We start from the raw sequence: 20497 nt of genomic DNA, 5'->3' as shown, positions 1-20497 counted from the left end.
ATCACAATCTGTAATAACACCCAACAAAAATAATTGTGGAGTGAACTTTATCTTTCTCTTGAAGATCTTTTGAATGTTCCACCAAATCTTAATCCAAAAAGCTTTTATATTTCTACAAGTCCACCAAATATGAAAATAAGTAGCATCCAAGCTACCACACCTCCAACATTTGGGCTGTAAATTAGGATACATACAAGACAATATGGATTCATTTTTAAAAGTAGAATTTGCGACACTATCTCCTGGTATTGTGGATGCTTACATTATTATTTTATTCCATAATGATGGTTGCCGTTCGATAATCTTTGTCAGCACTGACACAATGGAGAATCAGATATGGACTAACAAAGCCGAGTACTGGAATGTGTATCACAATGGTGAGCAGCCTTTGTGTGGAGGTGGGACTGCACTTAGCATGGGGAGATTGCATTCCTGTTAACTTGGATGGGACCAGGACAAAAACAATTTAGTTTAACTTAAGTAAAATTAAAGGCATGTTAAATTAAATTAAACCTATAATCTGATGATAGCTTTGGATGAAAAACTGGGATCTACAGTATAACCACAGCTTTGGGGCCACAGACTGAGCTTCCATTGCTCTAGTGCAGGGGTGTCAAACTCAATTTCACTGAGGGCCGCATCAGTATTGCGGTTGCTCGGGGTGTGTGTGGCCAGAGTGGGTGCAACCTACTGGGTGGGCGTGGATGGAATGGGTGTGGCCTACTGGGTGGGCGTGGCCAGTTCTACATCATTCACATCAAGGGTGCCTATGGGGGCCTGGGCAGGAGTGGCACAGATCTGAGGGTCTCTGGCAGAAGGGGGTGGGACTGGGGCAAGTGCCAAGGCATGGTCCACTGGGGCAAGTGCCAAGATGGCCACCACAAAATTGTACATTGGCTCCCGGCTGGCCTGGGCCAGGGCCAAGGCAGCGGGGGCCGTTCCCTCACTATTTCCAGGATGGCTTCGCGGGCCACATGAAACCACTTCACAGGCCGCATCTGGCCCCCAGGCCTTGTGTTTGACATGTCTGCTCTAGTGCAATCTCAGCTACAACAAGTTATTAAGTTGGATTTCTTCAGAGGATTTTTTTTTTTGGTCAGCACAAATGAGTGTTAACCCTTTAATGCCCTGGCTGGCTATCGGTTCTCCATCCCAACCTTAGACATACGTACTTTCCTTCCAGGATGAGTAGATGGAATTCTCCTCCATTAGGGGTTGAGAGCTTGAGGTGTTTCCAACTGTACTGGTCTGGGACGGTCTCCTCTGCATCACCAGAGCAAAAGTGAAAGAAATAGGAGGGATTCTCAGTTAATTAACTTATAAAAGCAAAGTTGCAATATTTGAATGGCCCCTTTATCACAACATAACCACCACCTTGTATCACCATATCCAGAAACCCTTGCTGCAACTTATAATTTGATATGTTTACATCCCAACCTCCAAAATTTCAAGGTCCTCTATGTATTATTGTTTCCACCCACCAGTAAAATAGGTTGACTGAGTGCACTTTGAACTTGGTCTCCACAGTCCTACTGCAACACCCTGACCACATTACACCGAATCTCAAACCTTATCAATCTGATATGCAATTAAAGCTACTGATCTACCCATTTAATTCCAATACTTTTACCTGTTATTCATCTTTGTATCTGGAAGCTCCAAGCTACCCTCTATAATTACATCAATTACAGTATTTGCATAGGAAAACCCTACTCAAAACAAATTCATGATTTTGTTTGTAACATAATAATCATGGAAAAATTCCTCTCTGTTATTTGTTACTTTAGGGATAAACACAACTAGGCAAGAGCCAAATAAATAGAGTTGAGAAAGGGGAAAACGATGATGAAACTATGTAAACATTACACCTGAATTCCTATAAATTCTTGCTGGAAGAAAGAAACTCTGAAACCACTGGGATCCTCTTCTGAATAAGAAACCATAATTTTGTTATATTAGCAATTCCAGAATTTCCAGTACTATGCTGCTATGTGGTTCACTCAATTAATCTCTTAAGAGTTTTGGCAGCAGAACTGCATTTTTAAAAATTTGAGAAATAAAATAAAATAAGTAAATGAAGAATGTCCATTATTATAGCACTCTCCTCCAGAAACTCTTCATGCAGTGTTTCAAGAAGCTACTGAAATGAGAATGGAATCCTGAAATTTTAGGGTTGGAAAGTCAGTCATCCAACCTTCCATGAATAATATTAACAGCAATTTTGGGGGAGCAACTCCATTAAGTCTTGTATTGTATGACAAAACTTTTGGGCATGAGAAATCATCCTATAATAATAATAATAATAATAATAATAATAATAATAATAATGATGATGATGATGATGATGATGATGATGATAATGATAAAGTTGGAAGGGACCTTGAAGGTCATCTAGTCCAACCCCCTGGTCAGGCAGGAAAACCTATACCATTTCGGACAAATGGCTGTCCAGTCTCTTCTTAAAAACTTCCAGTGTTGGCGCATTCACCGCTTCTGGAGGCAGGTTGTTCCACTGGTTAATTGTTCTAACTGTCAGGAAGTTTCTCCTTAGTTCTAGGTTGCTTCTCTCTTTGGTTAGTTTCTATCCGTTGCTTCTTGTCCTGCCTTCAGGCGCTTTGGAGAATAGCTTGACTCCCTCTTCTTTGTGGCAGCCCCTGAGATATTGGAACACTGCTATCATGTCCCCCCTCGTCCTTCTCTTCGTTAAACTAGACATACCCAATTCCAGTAACCGTTCCTCATATGTTTTAGCCTCCAGTCCCCTAATCATCTTTGTTGCTCTTCTCTGTACTCTTTCTAGAGTCTCAACATCTTTTTTACATCGTGGTGACCAAAACTGGATGCAGTATTCCAAGTGTGGCCTTACCAAGGCATTGTATAGTTCAGTTCAAGTAGATGCAAGTCGATGCTATTCAATTAAGTACTGTAATGTACTGTATTAATCAATACCTGAAAAGCTAGTTGACAGATGCATTCAATCCATTCACTTGGTTGATCTGCTGCGAACAACCAGCTGCGTTCCAGCATGCACAAGTAGAAAGGCGCCGTGTCCCTGGGGGAGCTCTGGTCTTCAGCTCTTTCCACAGAGACACAGTCCGAGAGGCGAATCACTTTACGTTCCCCTTTCCTCAGGGTTGTTTTTCCCGCTGCAGCACCATCACGTGCTTCAAAATACTCAAGACGGGCAACACCAAAAGGACTGTCAGCAAAAAGCTGGACCCATACTTTCCGCCAAGACTTCTGTGGAGGCAAAGGGATGGGTGATGAAACAATCCTGGAAACAATCCAATTGCAGTCAAATATTTGCACCCAGGAGGAAGAAATAAGAAAGTAAGTCTTTAAGTAGCCGTGCAGAAAGAGAAACAAAATACGATTCTCCTGCTACTGAGCTACTCACAGAAGTAGGAGCCAATGTGTAGAATCACAAAAAGGCAAACCTTTCCCCCCCCTCCATTATTCCATAGTCCCTCTGCGGCATTTAATAATCATAGAATGTATTTGTACAATTGCCTCATCTAGTATCGGGCCCAGGATATAATGTCTTTGTTCCTTGAAATCGTATAAAAATGTAAATTTCTAATCCTCGTGGAATTCAAAACTGCAGACTTGATAGTGAGTAATGGTTTCAGGGCCCTCAGCTATTATTTATTGGACCAGCTCATCTCCCAGCTCATCTTCAGACAGTGCCTGTCCCTTCCCTTTTGGCACTGCATTTCATAGTCTGAGGTCAGCGATTGAGCAAGTGAAAAATATAGTAATTTCCATTGCACAAGTCAAATATGTAATTTGTTCAAAAAAGGCCGAAAGAAAGTGCACTATTTTTCCTAAGCGGGTTTGTCTCTAAAACAGAACATACCCCAGATCCAATAGTCTATCTTTCCAGACAGAATTAAAATCTGTCTAAATCTTATAAAACTGCTGCCTATCAGTATCCATAATTCTCGCCAATGTAACTGTGTTCTGAGCTATTTTCAACACCCACCCACCCAATTTCTGATGCAGCAGCTTAGAGTCAGATGATCAGAGGCTGGAGAGGACTTCCAGAGAAGTATAGGCAAAATGTCTGGAAACGATGGAAATACTGCTGAGAAGATGGGAAGCACCAGATTTAGGAAGGCTAGTATAAATATTTGGAAGATGAGGATTAATCATTGTACTCACCTACACCGTGGTGCTCCTCCTGTAAAATTCCTCAATGAGTAGCAGTTATCAAAGGGATACACTGAGTCAATCATTGTTAAGCTGTGAGTTGTTTAACATGGTTTAATGGTTTAACATGTTTAATATGGTTTATTCCTGAAATAGTTAGCTTGCTTTACACCATATCAAACCAAAGCATCATTACTGTAAGAGCTGCTTACTTTTGCAGAGCATGAAATGAGAAAGCTGTTAGAAACAGCATCTCAGTTGGCTATGAAATTTAGCCAATTTTGGGTTAAGGCATCAGGCTAAAAACCAGGAGGTTGTGAGTTCTAGTTCCGCCTTAGGCGTGAAAATCGGCTGGGTGACTTTGGGCCAGTCACTGTTTGTCAGCCACAACTCACCTCACAGGACTGTTGTAGGAAAAAATAGGAGGAGGGAGGAGTATTAGATATGTATTATCTAATGGGATAAAAAAATTAAAAAAAAACAAAAAAAACCCCCAGAATTCTAGGTAACTCAATATAGAATTTCTGTGTGTTTTTAAAAGCAAGTTAACAATTTGGTATGAAACATATTTTTCCACTACTACTAAGGAATAATACTGAGGCCTGGAGGCCCTAGCCCAGGGGTAGGCAACCTCGGCTCTTTTATGACTCATGGACTTCAACTCCCAGAATTCCTGAGTCAGCATAGCTGACTCAGGAATTCTGGGAGTTGAACTCCATGAGTCATAAAAGAGTTGACGTTGCCTACCCCTGCCCTAGCCATTCGAGTGGTAACAGCATATTTTAGCCTATATCCCTTTCCATGAAGTCAAATTTTCAGAGTAGTTACAATAAAACGAGAAAGCAACTTCAACTTGGCATTTAATTTTGCCTGCCAGCAGCCATTTCCCAAACTTCAAAGTACAATCAGAGATTAACGAAAGAGGGTTGAAATCTAGTTCCTTGATGTGTCAGTTGTCACCAGTAACCAAAAATGCCAGTTAGAAAGTCTTCAGTTGGTTTCACCCTTCGAGATGGATTTTGGCTTCATTGGGAGCCACCAGACGTAGCCACTAACCCCATGGAAATACTTTCAAGAAATGCCAGACTATTATAAGCCAGGTTATGACTCCTTTTCAGTCCTGGGGGTGTCATCTGACATCTGCCAGCCCTGGCCTAAAACGCAAATGACTGAAAATGAGAGAATCACTGAACCATTTTGATTTTGTACTCGTGACTTCCCCACCTCACTGCCAAATTTTACTTTTGGAAAGACTCTGATTGTACTTGCATTAGTTGGTGGCTGCAACTCCAGGGCTGACAAAAGATATGAAAGTGAAGAGGGTGGTGAATAGGATAAAGGGATCCAAGCCTCCCTCCATCCCAGCCTCAACAGGGGTGTCATAAATTTAAAAAGGGCTGAGCTTATCCAAGTCTCCCTTACTTGGGTGACTCAGTACTCGGTACAAAGACCCTGGTCTTGGGTTTCTCCATTCAAAGGCAGACCCTGCAAAGTGATCTTGTCCATATTCCATTCAGAATGATTGCTTCAGGCCAACTTCACATTTTGTCAACAGATACATTTATACTACACTCCTTAATGTATTCAGCATTTAATTTTATTTATTTGATGTAATCATATCCAGAAACAACAGAGTATACAGCTGTACGCTCACAATTCAATATGACAATAAAGCAAGAGAATGGAAAATAAATATTAGATAATCACAGCCACTGCAGGCTCTGCCTTGTACGACCAAGGCTAACACCTTAAGCCCTAGCAGTGGAAAGTATAAAGAAAATTTTCCTTAACTTTGACAAGACAAACAAAATCCACAAATCCATACACCTCTACCTTCAAGATTCTGTAGAATCAGCTTTCCCATTACAAGTGAGATACCACATTTACCTTCCCAAATTTGGGGTGCTGAATATACAGGATCCCATCTTTCATAGGGTGCTCCATAGGAGTAAGATCCAAGCTAGCAACCCAGTAAAATGTGCGACAGAGTCTGTCAAGATGATGAGCTCTTGTGGCTGCCCAAGAGATGAGTCAGTAAGTATGATAGTGCAGGCAACTTCCTCTGCCTGCTAACTTCCTCTTTGGGGCCTGCAGGCACCCAGAAAGTTATAACAGGCCAAAAGTCCCGAGAGAGACAGACTGTCCCAGGAGACATTTAACTCAACAGCTTTAGCAGGCAAGAATGACTCTTTTGCAGCTGCAGAAGCTTTCATCCAAAACAGAGCTGTTAAGAGAAAACAACATGGCTGGAAATAGATGGGTGGAGTCAAGGCAAGGGGTAAATAAAATTATATAAACTGTTTTTATAGTGACCAGAAACTAGTAGTGAGACATGAACTACATATCAAGTCTCTGCCTCCTCATTATGGTCATCTGCTGAAGAGCTAGGCAATATTTGCCCAGCACACATGACAATGTCTGATGCAACAGATTTATTGCAACAATAGCCTGCTACCCTCAAGAAAGTGTATACTGAACAGTTTAAAAACAAGCAGGTGTTAAAAAAGGATGGAGCGTGCCTTTAAAGAATGTACAACCACGGATATCAAGGTGATGTGACTGCCCCAAATTAGCACAAAATGTTCACACAGAAGGCAACACAGGAGATAGAACAACCAAGCCCAGCACTTCACCTTGAAGTAGGAACAATATTTTCAACAGAAGCATTAAGATCCCCAAATGGGAAAAAAAAACCCTTATCAGCCTGTTTCCTACTTCTGTAGTGATAGTTGTTCCAGAAACTGCATTGGAATTATTTCAGAAAAGATGCCTTTCCAGAAAAAAAAACACCCTCTCATTGATTTGCCTATGCCTAGACCAGGGGTAGTCAACCTTGGCTCTTTTATGACTCGTGGACTTCAACTCCCAGAATTCCTGAGCCAGCTGTGCTGGCTCAGGAATTCTGGGAGTTGAAGTCCACGAGTCATAAAAGAGCCAAGGTTGACTACCCCTGGCCTAGACAAATGGCAGAATCAGTCTAGAAGTCCATGGAGCTGTGTGCCAGATAGTCCTTGCGTCCAATGTTGCTGACTTGCTTGGTCTGCATGGCTTCCAGCTTGGGGCAATCTGTGATACGGTGACCCAGCCCCCCGCAGAAAGCACAGCCTCTTTCTCCTGGAAGAGAAAATACTGCATCAGTTAAAGTTCAGATCGCTGAAAGGCGATTACAACATGGGAGGAGTAGAAAGATGGCCTACGCAGCTCTCAGCCACAAGGCATGCCTATCTTTTAGCAGTAATGTGACTTAAAAAAACCTCCCGCTCTTTGTGAAAAAAATGCACCTGGCCAGCATCTAATTTGCATAGCAGTTATTTCATTCCTCCCTTCACTAGGCCACAAAGCAGATACATCCTTCCATTTCTTTGAATAGCAGATAACCCTAATTCCAATAAGCTTTCACCTAACACAGCCACGCTAAAGGTTGAACAGTAAAACTATTCTAGTCTCTCGGACCTCTCCTCATCCTACTCTTTACGAACCAACTACTTACCTCCAATATCCAACATGGACTCATCTCCACAATGCAACACTTGAAGCACGGGAGGCACCTTCTGCTTGGCCTCCAGCAGCAGCGCCTTCAAATCCATGAGTACTGATTCATCTAGGGGTCAAGAGACAAGTCGTGTGGACAAAAGCCAATGTCTCAAATGCATTTCAGTTACAGTAAACAAGGGGCACGGCCTACACAAACAGCTATCTTTATAAGGTATCTCTTGTGATATACCCAAGCCACCCACTGATCATATCCTAGCTCCCTAGAACAGGGGTAGGCAACCTTGGCTCTTTTATGACTCGTGGACTTCAACTTCCAGAATTCCTGAGCCAGCTTAGGTAAGGTTGCTTACCCCTGCCCTAGAATATTCTTTGTTGTTAATGATTCATTAGGAAGCATGACTGGATGAGCCCAGCTGACACAAATATAATTAGCTGAAGTTCATTCATTCTTCACCCTCATCCTTCCTCTGGCTCTGTTCATCACAGACCAGCTTTTATAACAGTCTTTCTCAGTTCCTTACCACAGGCTTTGTTGATGAAAGTGGTGGCAATGCCAGTGTTCCCTGAGCGGCCCGTACGCCCAATCCGATGAACTGGGGAGGAAAAAAATCAGACGCAAATACCATTTTTAGCCAAAAGAAATATGACTTGATTATGCTTCCTCAAGAAAGCGAATTACAGTAGCCATGGGAAATTAGTATAAAAACAGACCAGAAACAGACCATTCAGCTTCCCCATCGGGTTGATTGAAGCCTGTCTAGTGAAAAAAAAATCCTGGAAAGTCCTTCCCACTCCTCATGAATAATGTTACGATGTGACACACTTTACATGTGGATACACAGTGTTACAGTGTTTTCTTTTTATGACTCTGTAATCCCTTTTATAGGGGATTACATACGCATACATATGGTTCCATATACCCACCAAGAGCCACATCTATATAAATAAAAATGTAAATGTTCGTTTGTTCAAAATCTTAAATCTCCAAAAGTTCTTCACCGATTGCTTTGAAATTTTGACACAACGTTGCATTCGAATACACGCGTGTTTTTATATACCTAATATTACATAGATGTCACACCTGTGACAGGTAAAAACATGATATATTACAAACGTGCGTTCTCTTTTCTTTCTTTTCCATTTAACCAGACTGAGCCACAGAAACGCGTGGCTGAGTACAGCTAGTTCCAAATAAAATCAGTTCAAAAGCTAGTTCAAAATGCAGTGGCATGAACAGTAATGGGCATGCCCATGTAATACCTCAGCTCTGTGAACAGTACTGCTTGCGGGTTTGCCTCTGGGAGCAATTTAAAATACTGGCTGTTATCAATAAAGTCCTACACGGCGTAAGGCCCAATTACTTGAAAAAAACCACCTGTGTCCCATAATATATGACTTACAGATTCAATGTGGGGTGACATGCTCCGGGTTCCTTCAATTAAATCAGATACTCTATCAGAACCCCGGAAGCCCCTTTGCTCTGTAGCAGCCCCTGCCCTCTGGAGCGAAGTTTTCCCTGAGATCCCAATGGCCCCCAATCTGGTACTCTTCAGAAGAGCCGTGAAGACCTGACTCTACACTCATGCTTTGGGCAAGGGACAGTTAGGACCCTCACTTCATTGTACCTGCTGTCTTTTACCTTTATTTTTATGATTTAATGATCTGATTGAAATTTCTTTGTTTGACTGACAAGCTGCCAGAGACACTGAGAGTCAGGCAGCATTCAAGTAATACATTATGATCAATAGTAGTAACTGTGAGAGGGATCTTGGAGTCCTAGTGGACAATCATTTAACTATGAGCCAGCAGTGTGCTGCAGCTGCCAAAAAAGCCAACACAGTGATAGGCTGCATTAACAGAGGGCTAGAATCAAGATCATGTGAAGTATTAATACCACTTTACAATGCCTTGGTAAGGCCACACTTGGAATACTGCATCCAGTTTTGGTCAACACAATGTAAAAAAGATGCTGAGACTCTAGAAAGAGTACAGAGAAGAGCAACAAAGATGATTAGGGGACTGGAGGCTAAAACATATAAGGAACGGTTGCTGGAATTGGGTACGTCAGTTTAACGAAGAGAAGGATGAGGGGGACATATAGCAGTGTTCCAATATCTCAGGGGCTGCCACAAAGAAGAGGGAGTCAAACTATTCTCCAAAGCGCCTGAAGGCAGGACAAGAAGCAACGGGTGGAAACTAATTAAGGAGAGAAGCAACCTAGAACTAAGGAGAAACTTCCTGACAGTTAGAACAATTAACCAATGGAACAACCTGCCTCCAGAAGCGGTGAATGCTCCAACACTGGAAGTTTTTAAGAAGAAACTAGACAGCCATTTGTCCGAAATGATATAGGGTTTCCTGCCTGAGCAGGGGGTTGGACTGGATGACCTCCAAGGTCCCTTCCAACTTTATCATTATCATTATCATCATTATCATCATCATCATCATCATTATTATTTTATTATTTTTATTTTTATTATTATTATTATTATTACTACTATTATTACTACTATTATTACTATTATTATTATTATTATTATTATTATTATTATTATTATTATTCCAACAACATAGTCCATATTTGCAAAATGATGCCGATGACACCACTTGCCCCCTTAGCCTACGAGAAGCTCTGTTTGGTGCCACAAAAGGAATTCAAATTCACAGGCAGCAGGGAGGAGCCTCGTTTCTTCCTAATCTTTGGGCATCCTCAGCAGTTGATACCCGTTTGCTATTTTGCATCTCCCCGCCATTCATTTCTTGAACTCCTCCCAGTAATAGAGCTAAAAGATACAGTAATACGTGATAAGAGGAAAAGCGAGCAGGTGTCTCATATCCTATTTTAGCTGAACCCATTTTAGAACTCAGATACTGTCGATATAACTTCTGCAGCAGACCAGTAAGCCAAATTCTGCTGATCAAATTGTTTTTTCACAATTTTTTTTAAAATATTTTTGAAAATATTTTTTATCCAGTGTGACAATTTTTTTTTTGTCACACTGGATAAATTCTGCATATGTTTAAGGATTCCAACAAATGAACCTGGTAACTCCCCCCCCCCCCCCAGGAGTCCCTCTATTTCATACCATAATTTTCTATCTCCTCGGGCATGTCATAATTGATGACATGCTGGATGGCTGGGAAATCCAAGCCTTTGGAGGCAACATCTGTTGCAACAAGAACGTCCTTTTTGCCATCCCGGAAAGCCTCAATAGCCTTTGTCCGTTCCTCTTGGTCTGCAAGATGAAGGGATACATTAAGAAGAGCAGAGAAGGATTTCACCTCATCCTTAATCCAGAAGCTTCCATTCACTGTGAGCATGATTCACACTCCTAGAACAAGAGGGCCTTTATCTTCATGGTCGCTTTTATGAAATCACAGAGTGAACTGTTTCATTGTCCAAAGCTGGTTTAATAATTTGTGTTGAGATGTATGTGATACCACAGGCAATACTGAGAACTCCCTAAAACAGGGCTTTTCAACCAGTGGTACGGGTACCACCTGTGGTACATTGGCACCTGGCAGGTGGTACGCGACCATCCTAGAAAAGTAGTAGCGGGGGAGGGGAATAAGCTGAACTGGTGGCAGCACAGCATAAGCCTGAGCGAGAGATGGCTGGAGCTGCAGGGCTGTCAGGGCTCAGCAGAAGCGCCAGGATCAGCGCCAGGCTCCAGCTGGAGCTCGGCGCTGATCCTGGCGCTTCTGCTGAGCCCTGAAGCACCAATCAGCTGGAAAGCAGCACTGATCCTGGCGCTTCTGCTGAGCCCAGAAGAAGAGCCAATCAGCTGGAATGTTGTAGCATCTCCAGGGTCTTGTGATTTACATTCAGATGCTTGGCAACTGATTCATATTTATGACGGTCACAGTGTCCCAGGGTCATGTGAACTGACCAAAACCTGCTGCAACCACCCAGCAGACAGGGGCAATAAAAACCAAACAACCCCATCCCACCCCCGCTGCCAATCCTCAACAGAAATGCCTCACAACGACAGCCTTGGACAGGAGGAAGAGCGCCGCCGGGTGCTGTCTTGCTCGGCTGTGGTTTGGGGGGTACTTTTTTCAATGCCATTGTAACTTCGAACAGACACTAAGTGAACTGTTGTAAGTTGAGGACTACCTGTACTTTATCACTTTTTTCCTTTTTTTTTGTCATCAAGTTTTTGACACCTTGCTAGGCGACTGGTGGGTGAAAAGGTTGAAAAGCCCTGCCCTAAAAGATCTGATACAGCTGCTTGAATCCTCTTTTCTAGATCCTTTTCTAACCTTTACCATGCTTCATACCACATAATTACAGTTCTGTGATATAAAAGACGTCCTATCTTCTAATCAAGCAAGAACTCTGTGGCTCACAGGAAGATATATTTTCAAAATATCTAATCTAACTATAGTTAAGTCAGAAAAACTATCATATATCGAGTTCCTGCACTTTCAGATTACTGCATTTTAGGTCTAGGACCAAAGGAGTACTTTTATTCAAAACCAAAAGGTTTCACAGACCTTTTCCACCATGTATGGCCACAGCCTCTACACCTTTGAGTAATAAATATTCATGAATTGCATCTACATCTGCTTTCTTCTCAGCAAAAATAAGAACCTGCCAAAGAAAGCAAAAGATAATGCTTGTACTCCAGTCCCTTACTCAAAGGGAGAACCTGTTTCAAAAATAAGATAAAATACAACAACCCAACAGCCAAAAATCAGATTGTTTTCATGCAGTACTGCTTCCTTTTCTATGACAAGTGCAGAAAACTCAGATAAGAAGACTTTGGGAGTGATCAGATCAGATCAGGATAGGGCTGAACTTACAGGTGGTGGAGTCTTCTGTAGACATTCAAGTAGATATACCATTTTAGCTTCCTCCTTCACATATTCTACTTCCTAGATAGAACCAGAGAAACATAGTGAAAGATACTACCGAGAAGTCAGCACAGGATGGCTCATTAGGGCTCAATAGATTAGGACCCTGAAGTATTGAGTATAGATATGAAAAACCAAGGTTGATATTATGCATGAATAAAGATAATGTTGCTGAATAAGATGTTATAATAATTAAATAATGAATGAACAGAACATTTTAAGATCTGTCTTACCCAATACCCACAAACTAAAGAACTCACAGGGAGCTCACTATAATTTGGACTCCCTACGCAGTACAGTTTGAGGTACAATCAGACCCAGGCTAAGGAAGTGCTCTAAACTAGTGACATACCTGTATGACATCTAAACTGGCAGCTCCTGCACGTCCCACATTGATTGTGATTGGCTTTACAAGGGCACTCTTTGCAAAATTCTGAATCTTTTTAGGCATGGTGGCACTGAAGAGCAGGGTCTGCCGTTGTCCCTAAAAGAGAAGCACAGATGGTAAATAAGAAATGATGGGACTTCCGGTCCTGCACAGCAGCGCAGCAGTCGAGGGGTTCGGGACTCCATGCCCTTCAGCTGAGTTTCTTCCTGTTAGGGGACCCTAAATGGGCCAGAAGCTGCCCCAAAGAGGCGGCAAAGAAGGAAGTAAGTTCCGGGGACCTCGGAGAGACAGCGGTCAACTCAATCGGTCCAGGAGAAGCCTTCCAGAAATCAACAGGAGAAAGGCTAGCCTAACTTCAGAGTCCAGCCCAAGCTGCAAGCAACCGAAGTCAAAAGCACTATTTTAAGCTGATTGTAAACAGCGCATTTGAATCTGGGTAAGAACATTGATTTTCTCTATCCTACTTATCAACTTTTCTGAAGAAAAAAAAAATCCCAAGAAGCAAAAAACCTCTGAAAGTGAAGGAGGGAAATTTTTCCCCCACCCTTTTACTAACGGAAGCGGCAAATTAACCAAAATGTATTGAAATGAAATGAAATGACTATAAAACCTAACTTTGGATAAGTTTGAAATTACTGAATGGTTAAGATTCTCATTTTAAAGGCAATTTGTTCATTTTGAAAATTTGAAAAATAAACCAGTGCTGACATCTAGTGGTGGATGAAGACTATGACAGCTATGGCTTTCATGCAGGACTTGGCAAAATCTGAAAAAAACTAATCTCTACTTGTGACCTTCAAAGCTCTAACAATAGAGAACAGCTGTGACAAAAAAGAAAACAATCTGGGCTGCAGACAAAGTGAGACTTACAAACTTCAGGGAACAAACAAAAAAAAACTTTTTTGAACTTTCTGGATTACAAGTATCTATTTAACTCTGACTCCAAAGCTATTTGCAGAGAAAAGAAAATTTGGATTCTCAGTCATCATGGAAAACCAGAGATTTATAGAAAGAACCTATCAAGAAAAAATAAATACTTTTCAAGAGGAGATATATGATATGTTGCAACTAATTCAAATAACAATTATTTCAAACCACAAAGAAATCCAAAATAACTTTGAAAATATAAACCAATTCATCTCCAATTTAACTTTACAACAAAAAAATCCCCAGGAAACAACCACAGCGAAGGAACAGATAAAACAGACAACTGAATACAAATTTGAGGATAGAGACTTAAAGATGGAACCTAACAAAAAAAAAGTATGATTTAACCCAAGTGGGAAAAAATTACAAGAAATACTGGATTTGGAAAAGACAACTTATACTTTAAAACCACAAAACAAATTTGAGGATAAGAAAAAAGATTGGACAAAATGGACTGCAGAGATGCCAGGAAAAACACTAGAACTGGAGAGACAAAAAATGGTAAGAGAAGCAGAGAGAAAAAGAAAGAAAAAGATTTTCAACAAAAATGAATGGGCATATGCCTTTCACAAAGATATTGTACTTGACTTATCTTTTATATCTACATAACACCTACAAGAATATGGAAAGATTCTTTGATTCAGCAGAACATATTAAGAAAGATATTGGGCAAAAAAAGAGGCTAAAGTGAAAATTAAGAAAATAGACGATGGGGCCTATCAGAGAGAATATTTAAAAAAGAAACACCTGTTCGAATATGGTTAAAGAAATAGAAAAATTTTGGATGTGAATTTGACTTTAACAGGGAAGAGCCCCTCAAGTAACATAGTACTTTCTTTTCTTTTTTATTTTATTTCTTGATATGAGTAATATAAAAGAGTTGGAATGGCTTATATAAATGTTTTAGATATCTAAAGGTGATTGACTTCAAGAAAATTATAATGGATTAAAAATGTTTTGAATAAGAGTTAAAAGACTAGAGGACTAGATTTATTAAATGGAATATTTAAAGATTAAATATATTTTTAATTATGGTAAAAAACGAATTTTTTTTTGGAAATAAATATGTATTAGCTTATAGGAAATAGGGATTTTAAGTAGCATACTATATTATTATTATTATTATTATTATTATTATTATTATTATTATTATTATTATTATTATTATTATTTCTTTTTTTAGTCTTATTTATTCCTTAAGAAAGGTAAAAGTATTGGGTTGGCTTACATGAGAAAAAATAGACTTAAATATTTAAATGTAATTAACTTTGAGAAAATCTTAACCAGTAAGAATGTTTTGAACATTGTGGGAAAAACAAATGTAAACAAGAACTGTAAACAGGATCTATGATGAGACAACCAGAATGACTAAATAGAAAAGGAATATTATATGATGTGATTATTATCTGTAGAAATATTAGAAAACTTTTATACTCAAATCGTCATTCATTAAAACAACAAGAATTGTATTAACTTAAGGTTGGTAAAAGAGAACATTATGGGAAAAGGAGGAAATCAAGTAAAGTGATTATGCGGATTATAGATTACAGAAATCAACTGTTAGTGAATGTTTCTTAAATGTAAACCCAGACAACACACTGTTTACCGAATATTAAGGTGATTATGTTAAAAATTAATAAAACATATTTTTTTTAAAAAAAGAAATAATGGACAATTTGCTTTGTTGATGCCATTCTAAAAATTCTGCTCCCAGACCTGGTCACAGAATACATTTTATAGCATTCGGAGCTCTGAATAATTACAGACCAACATTCGTACTAGGCAAACAATTTATAACATTGTAAATCTCATCTTTCATTTCTGAAAAGTAAGTTTGAAAAGACATAAATATTGCCTTGCAAGAATTCATATGCTAGAAGGGAGGTACTAGAGCAGGCATGTCAAACTGCCGGCCCGCAGGCCGGATGCATCACAACAAAACCGCGCCCACCCCATTGCCGGCAATGGGGAAAAAGTCGCAATATGTCGCATGACGTCACGTGACATCGTGAGTTTGACATGCCTGTACTAGAGGAAAGAGAAAACAATAGGTGGCAGAATTTCTAATAGCCAGAGGAAAAGGGGCTTAGTGGCCCACATAGCTTTTTGGCTATGAACTAAGACAAATTATCTCAAGAGGCAGGACAAACATTAAATTTTATCCTATATTCTCAAGGAAGCTGGCTCTTCTTTCTCGTAATTGAGAAAGAAGATATTTTATGATAAGTAGCTGTTCACAATATATTATTCAAACATCTGTGCTACCTACTCAGTGCTTGATTTCTAAAAAGAGCACATGTACCAGATTGCCAATCTGCCTCGCAATCTTTCCAATTAGTCTAATGTTCTGTCGGTTTATGTAAGACCAACAAATGGTGACATCCAACATACAAATAAGATCCTATCAGGTGCAGATTAAATCTTATGTCTACTACTAACCTAAAGCTTTTATCTCGACCAGGAAAATACCACAGTTATCATTAGCCACATCTCTGGTACAGAAAATGCATAAAGCTGAGAGAAAAATAATCAAGGAATATGCTCAAAGGTTGACTGGGATCACGTTTGGAGCAAAGTCTTCCCTCCCTAGTACCTTGAAATAGGAAAAGATAGTGCGGATATCTCCTTCAAAACCCATATCAATCATCCTGTCAGCTTCATCCAAAGCCAGGTAGCGGCAGACATCCAGACTGACCATCTTTTTCTGTAATAGATCCATGAGACGGCCTGGAGTTGCCACCATCATGTGTACACCACTGTGAGAACAGAAGGTTTAGAACATTGCAGAAGGCCCCGTACTAGTAACAATAACAGAAACATAAGAGTAAAAATATGGTTATTCCCTTGTGAAGCCTCTGTATCTCACCAGGGAAACTGCATTTCATAAATGTGGTACCTACACAGATCTTGGCTACTATTTACGGCTTCAGGGTCTCTAGGGGCCTTTCCTATTTTTATCACCATCCAGCAGATCAACTCCTACATGGTGGGAACAGATTGCTGCTTCCTAAGATGCCACTGGAGCAGGATCATTAAACAATGAGGCTTTCTTTCCTTCCCGGGGAAATCATTCAGGATCACTGCCAATAAAAGTGGAATAACTGGTAATTCTGTGCCACATATGCCACACATCCTGGTGAAGCACAGCACCTGGTCATCCTGGTGAAGCACAGCAAGCCGATGAGAGGGCAGGATGATACATGTGCATGGGCGTTCACATGCACCACGCCAACCCACTATCTATTTTTGCATGTAGAAATAGCTGTGGTTTCCTACTTTCAACAATGAAAATTAGATTAATGTGGCTTTTGCTCTGGACTCGTAGCAAGGCAGGAACCAGATTTAGATATGTATGAAGTCAGTATCAGTGAGATAGAGATCAACATCTTTTCAAAAGAGGAATTTCTGCAGCTGAGAAATAACAGGCCAATCCTACTGCCAATAAAAGCACAATCTTTTTATACTATGTAGGAAAAGGAAGAAAGCGTATTAGATCAAGTAGCTGAATACTGCTTTGCTTCCTTAACCCCCACACAGGGAAAATGTAGCCATTCTGCTTTAAATGTTCTTCAAATGTCACCCTTACTGTTTGATAGTCTCCATTTGTTCTTTCACAGACATGCCACCGATGCAAAGAGCACAGCGCAAGGCAGGCATCCCATCCTCCTGCAGCAGGCGGCAATAGTATTCCAGGATGCCATGAGTCTGTCGAGCCAGTTCCCTCTGTGGAAACAAAAACCTGATCAGCTAGGGCAGGGGTGTCAAACTCAATTTCATTGAGGGCCGCATCAGCATTGCAGTTGCCCTTGGGGGGCTGGGTGGGTGTGGCCTAATGGGTGGGCGTGGATGGAGTGGGTGTGGCCTACTGGGTGGGCATGGCCAGTTCTACATCGTTCGTGTCAAGGGTGCCTGTGGGTGCCTGGGCAGGAGTGGGACAGATCTGAGGGTCTCTGGCAGAAGGGGGTGGGACCGGGGCAAGCACCAAGGCATGATCCATTTCTTCATTCCTCACAAAGGGTGACACCTCTCCAGCATGCACCCAGGGGGTGGGGCCAACACAGCAGGGGCTGGTTCCTCGTTGTTTCTGGACGGCCTTGTGGAGCTAAGACTGAATGCNTAATATTTAACTACAATAAGCAAAACAAGATATAAAAAGGATCACAGATTACATGCTCAATGGCAAGTGCTTTTCTCAGTAAATTACAGTAATTTACAAAATCTTTATGTCTAGACATTATCCTTCAGAACAAAGGCTGATGTATCAATCTGCTTAAAGAGAAAGAAAAGCCAGATCTTAACTGCTCTTTTGAAATATGAGAAGGAAGAAACAGATCAGATCTGTGTAGCAATATAAACAATTAATTTTCTAGTCAAATAGCATTCTCAACAGCCAAGCTCTAGAGGGATTGGCTCAATCTGATTAGGTGGTTAGGTGAATTAAAAACAACAACAATGATAACTACATATGGAGCCATGTAGAGGCTTAAGTGTGATAACCGGCACCTTGATTTATTTATACCAAGAAGCCAATTGGCAGCAAATGCAGTTCCCAAAGCACTAGGGTTACCTAAGCATAGTGGGAAATACATGTCACTGCTCTGTTGATCCACTGTCCACCAGCAGTAGTTTCAAACACTTTTCAAGAGCAACCTCATGTAGAGTGTATTACAGTACAATAATCCAAAAGGGAAGTGACTAGGACATGAGTGATTCTGAGTAGGACTCTCCAGTCCAGGAATAGCTGCAATTGACACACAAGATAAAACTGTACTGAAGCCCTCCTGGCCATCTGCCACTGATTCTTTGAGCAAAAGCTATGAGCTAGGTGAACCCCAAGTTCCAGACTACCTTTGGATGGGGGGAGTACAAGTCTGTTCAGAGCCAAGTTGGTGCAATTATGGGACTGCTTGCCCACAGAGCCTAAACCACTCAATTTTGGAGGGATTCAGTCTGTTCCTCCTCTTCCAGACACTGATGGCCTCCTGGCACCGGATCAGCACTTTTTCTAGTTGGCTGGGACAATACAATCTTTCACTTACCTACTAACAGAAAGCCTGCTTTCCAGCCCTCCTCCCTGCAGTTCATATAAGAAAAACAGGTTTCCTGTCTTGATCCTAAGATTGCACTTTAGATAAAAGCATATCTATCTTCATATATCCAACTTATATACCAAACTCTCTCCTGGGATTATTAGGTTTTCAGCAAAAGTTAGGTAAAATTATATCCTGATTCCTACAAAATCTTAAACTAAGTTTAAAGAGAGAAAAAAAAGATTAGATTTCCACAATATTTGATCTGGGTGAAAAACACACACATTTTCCCCATAAACAATAGAGCACTTAGACATTTTGAGCCAAAGTGACCATCACAAGAAAAGCATGTCAACATCTTAACAGAAACTTATCTAATGAGTTCAAAATGAATCACTGATAGACCTCTCACTACTCATGAAAGTGATGAATAAAAGGATGGAAAATTAGTTTGGAACCTCTAAGAAAAAGTTTAGTTTTGCTTATTCTAACAGCCTTGTGTAGACCCACAAGAAACACCTGGTACTCTCAGAGACAACTTCTTTCTGCACCAGTGAAGAAAAATCTGTTCATATCAAGTTGTATCTATGAATTGTGCTTGGTCACCTGCCTGCTAATATGGGTGTTTACTGCTTTTGGGGAAGCAAAATTTCAAGTGCTGCTCCTGTTTAAGTTCCAGGCACAGAGGTGAAGCCACCCGGACCTGGATACACAACAGCTCCTAGCTCAGAAGGTCCAGCCACATTGGAAGAGGTCATAATTCTTGGATGCTTATTTTGACCTGCGTCTAGAACCAAGATTTCCTGAGCCAAACAGGAACAATCATTCTATCACTTGCACCTATCATTCTTACTTTGCATGTCCCCTTTGATAAAATTGAGGCAGGTGAGAATGCATGTAATAAGCACCAAAGACAAGGAGACATCAAAGCTTTGGTCCCTTCCACTCTGACATTGTGAAAATTAGAGAAAACCATGGGTCACGTTAATGTTTGTTTGTTTTTTGCTGCAGAAACCAACCAAAGAGACTCTCCACTAATCCATGATAGTCTAAAATATTTCTGGGTACAATGTCTGCTCTACTTGTGCCAGGGATTTTATATAGTCCATCTGCAGACACATTCAACATCCACTTTATTATATACTTTCCACTGAAAGGAAGACGTGATACTGTATCTTTCTGCCCATGGTGAGAAACCTCCATCTTCAGCCTGCTCCTCCTCCTTGATCATTTGGGTATGTTTTTCTGTAGAAATTGTCCATCCAAATTAACATACGGTTCCTTTCTCTCAGTCTTCTAATGCCAGCCACCTTGCCTCAACTTGTTGGGAAGGCATGACTCTTCCCTGAATCAGGCTGAGATGAATGACTGAGCCCCCGAGTCCAACAGGCTGGAACTCATGATGATTTGGTCCTTCTAGGGCAGTGGTTCTCAACCTTTTTAATGCCGCGACCCCAACCGGTCGTAAGTCGAGGACTAAACCGGTCGTAAGTCGAGGACTAAACCGGTCATAAGTCGAGGACTACCCAACCGGTCGTAAGTCGAGGACTTTCCCTGCCCGGGAGCGCCGCGCATGCGTGGTTCCGCCCCCTGCGCCGGCCGAGGCGTAGCTGGCAAGCGGCAGAGACGGAGCAGGCCGACCACCAGCTGG

The 20497-nt window shown here is 41.0% G+C and overlaps 2 protein-coding genes across 2 annotated transcripts in view; both read right to left on the bottom strand.

Moving 5' to 3' along the window:
• DOK3 (docking protein 3) overlaps positions 1-6933 on the bottom strand; it is an 11695-nt gene extending 4762 nt beyond the window's left edge. Inside the window, exons 1-3 of the mRNA XM_015820393.1 lie at positions 6037-6933; positions 2950-3240; positions 1173-1263 (exon numbers count right to left, since the gene is read on the bottom strand). Of these exons, the coding sequence (XP_015675879.1) occupies positions 1173-1263; positions 2950-3240; positions 6037-6093 (439 nt within the window). The 5' untranslated portion in view covers positions 6094-6933. The remainder of the gene's footprint in view (positions 1-1172; positions 1264-2949; positions 3241-6036) is intronic.
• A 187-nt stretch (positions 6934-7120) lies between these two features.
• Positions 7121-20497, bottom strand: part of DDX41 (DEAD-box helicase 41) — a 22886-nt gene continuing 9509 nt past the window's right edge. Inside the window, exons 8-16 of the mRNA XM_015820398.1 lie at positions 17403-17539; positions 16410-16572; positions 12854-12985; positions 12451-12522; positions 12142-12238; positions 10731-10880; positions 8166-8237; positions 7640-7750; positions 7121-7263 (exon numbers count right to left, since the gene is read on the bottom strand). Of these exons, the coding sequence (XP_015675884.1) occupies positions 7127-7263; positions 7640-7750; positions 8166-8237; positions 10731-10880; positions 12142-12238; positions 12451-12522; positions 12854-12985; positions 16410-16572; positions 17403-17539 (1071 nt within the window). The 3' untranslated portion in view covers positions 7121-7126. The remainder of the gene's footprint in view (positions 7264-7639; positions 7751-8165; positions 8238-10730; positions 10881-12141; positions 12239-12450; positions 12523-12853; positions 12986-16409; positions 16573-17402; positions 17540-20497) is intronic.

The sequence above is a fragment of the Protobothrops mucrosquamatus genome, unplaced genomic scaffold, assembly GCF_001527695.2.
Source record: "Protobothrops mucrosquamatus isolate PMUCROS unplaced genomic scaffold, P.Mucros_1.0 scaffold1124, whole genome shotgun sequence".
Classification (NCBI taxonomy): Eukaryota; Metazoa; Chordata; class Lepidosauria; order Squamata; family Viperidae; genus Protobothrops; species Protobothrops mucrosquamatus.
The sequence above is the reverse complement of the archived record's forward strand: the minus strand, read 5'-3'. Positions and strand labels throughout refer to the sequence as shown.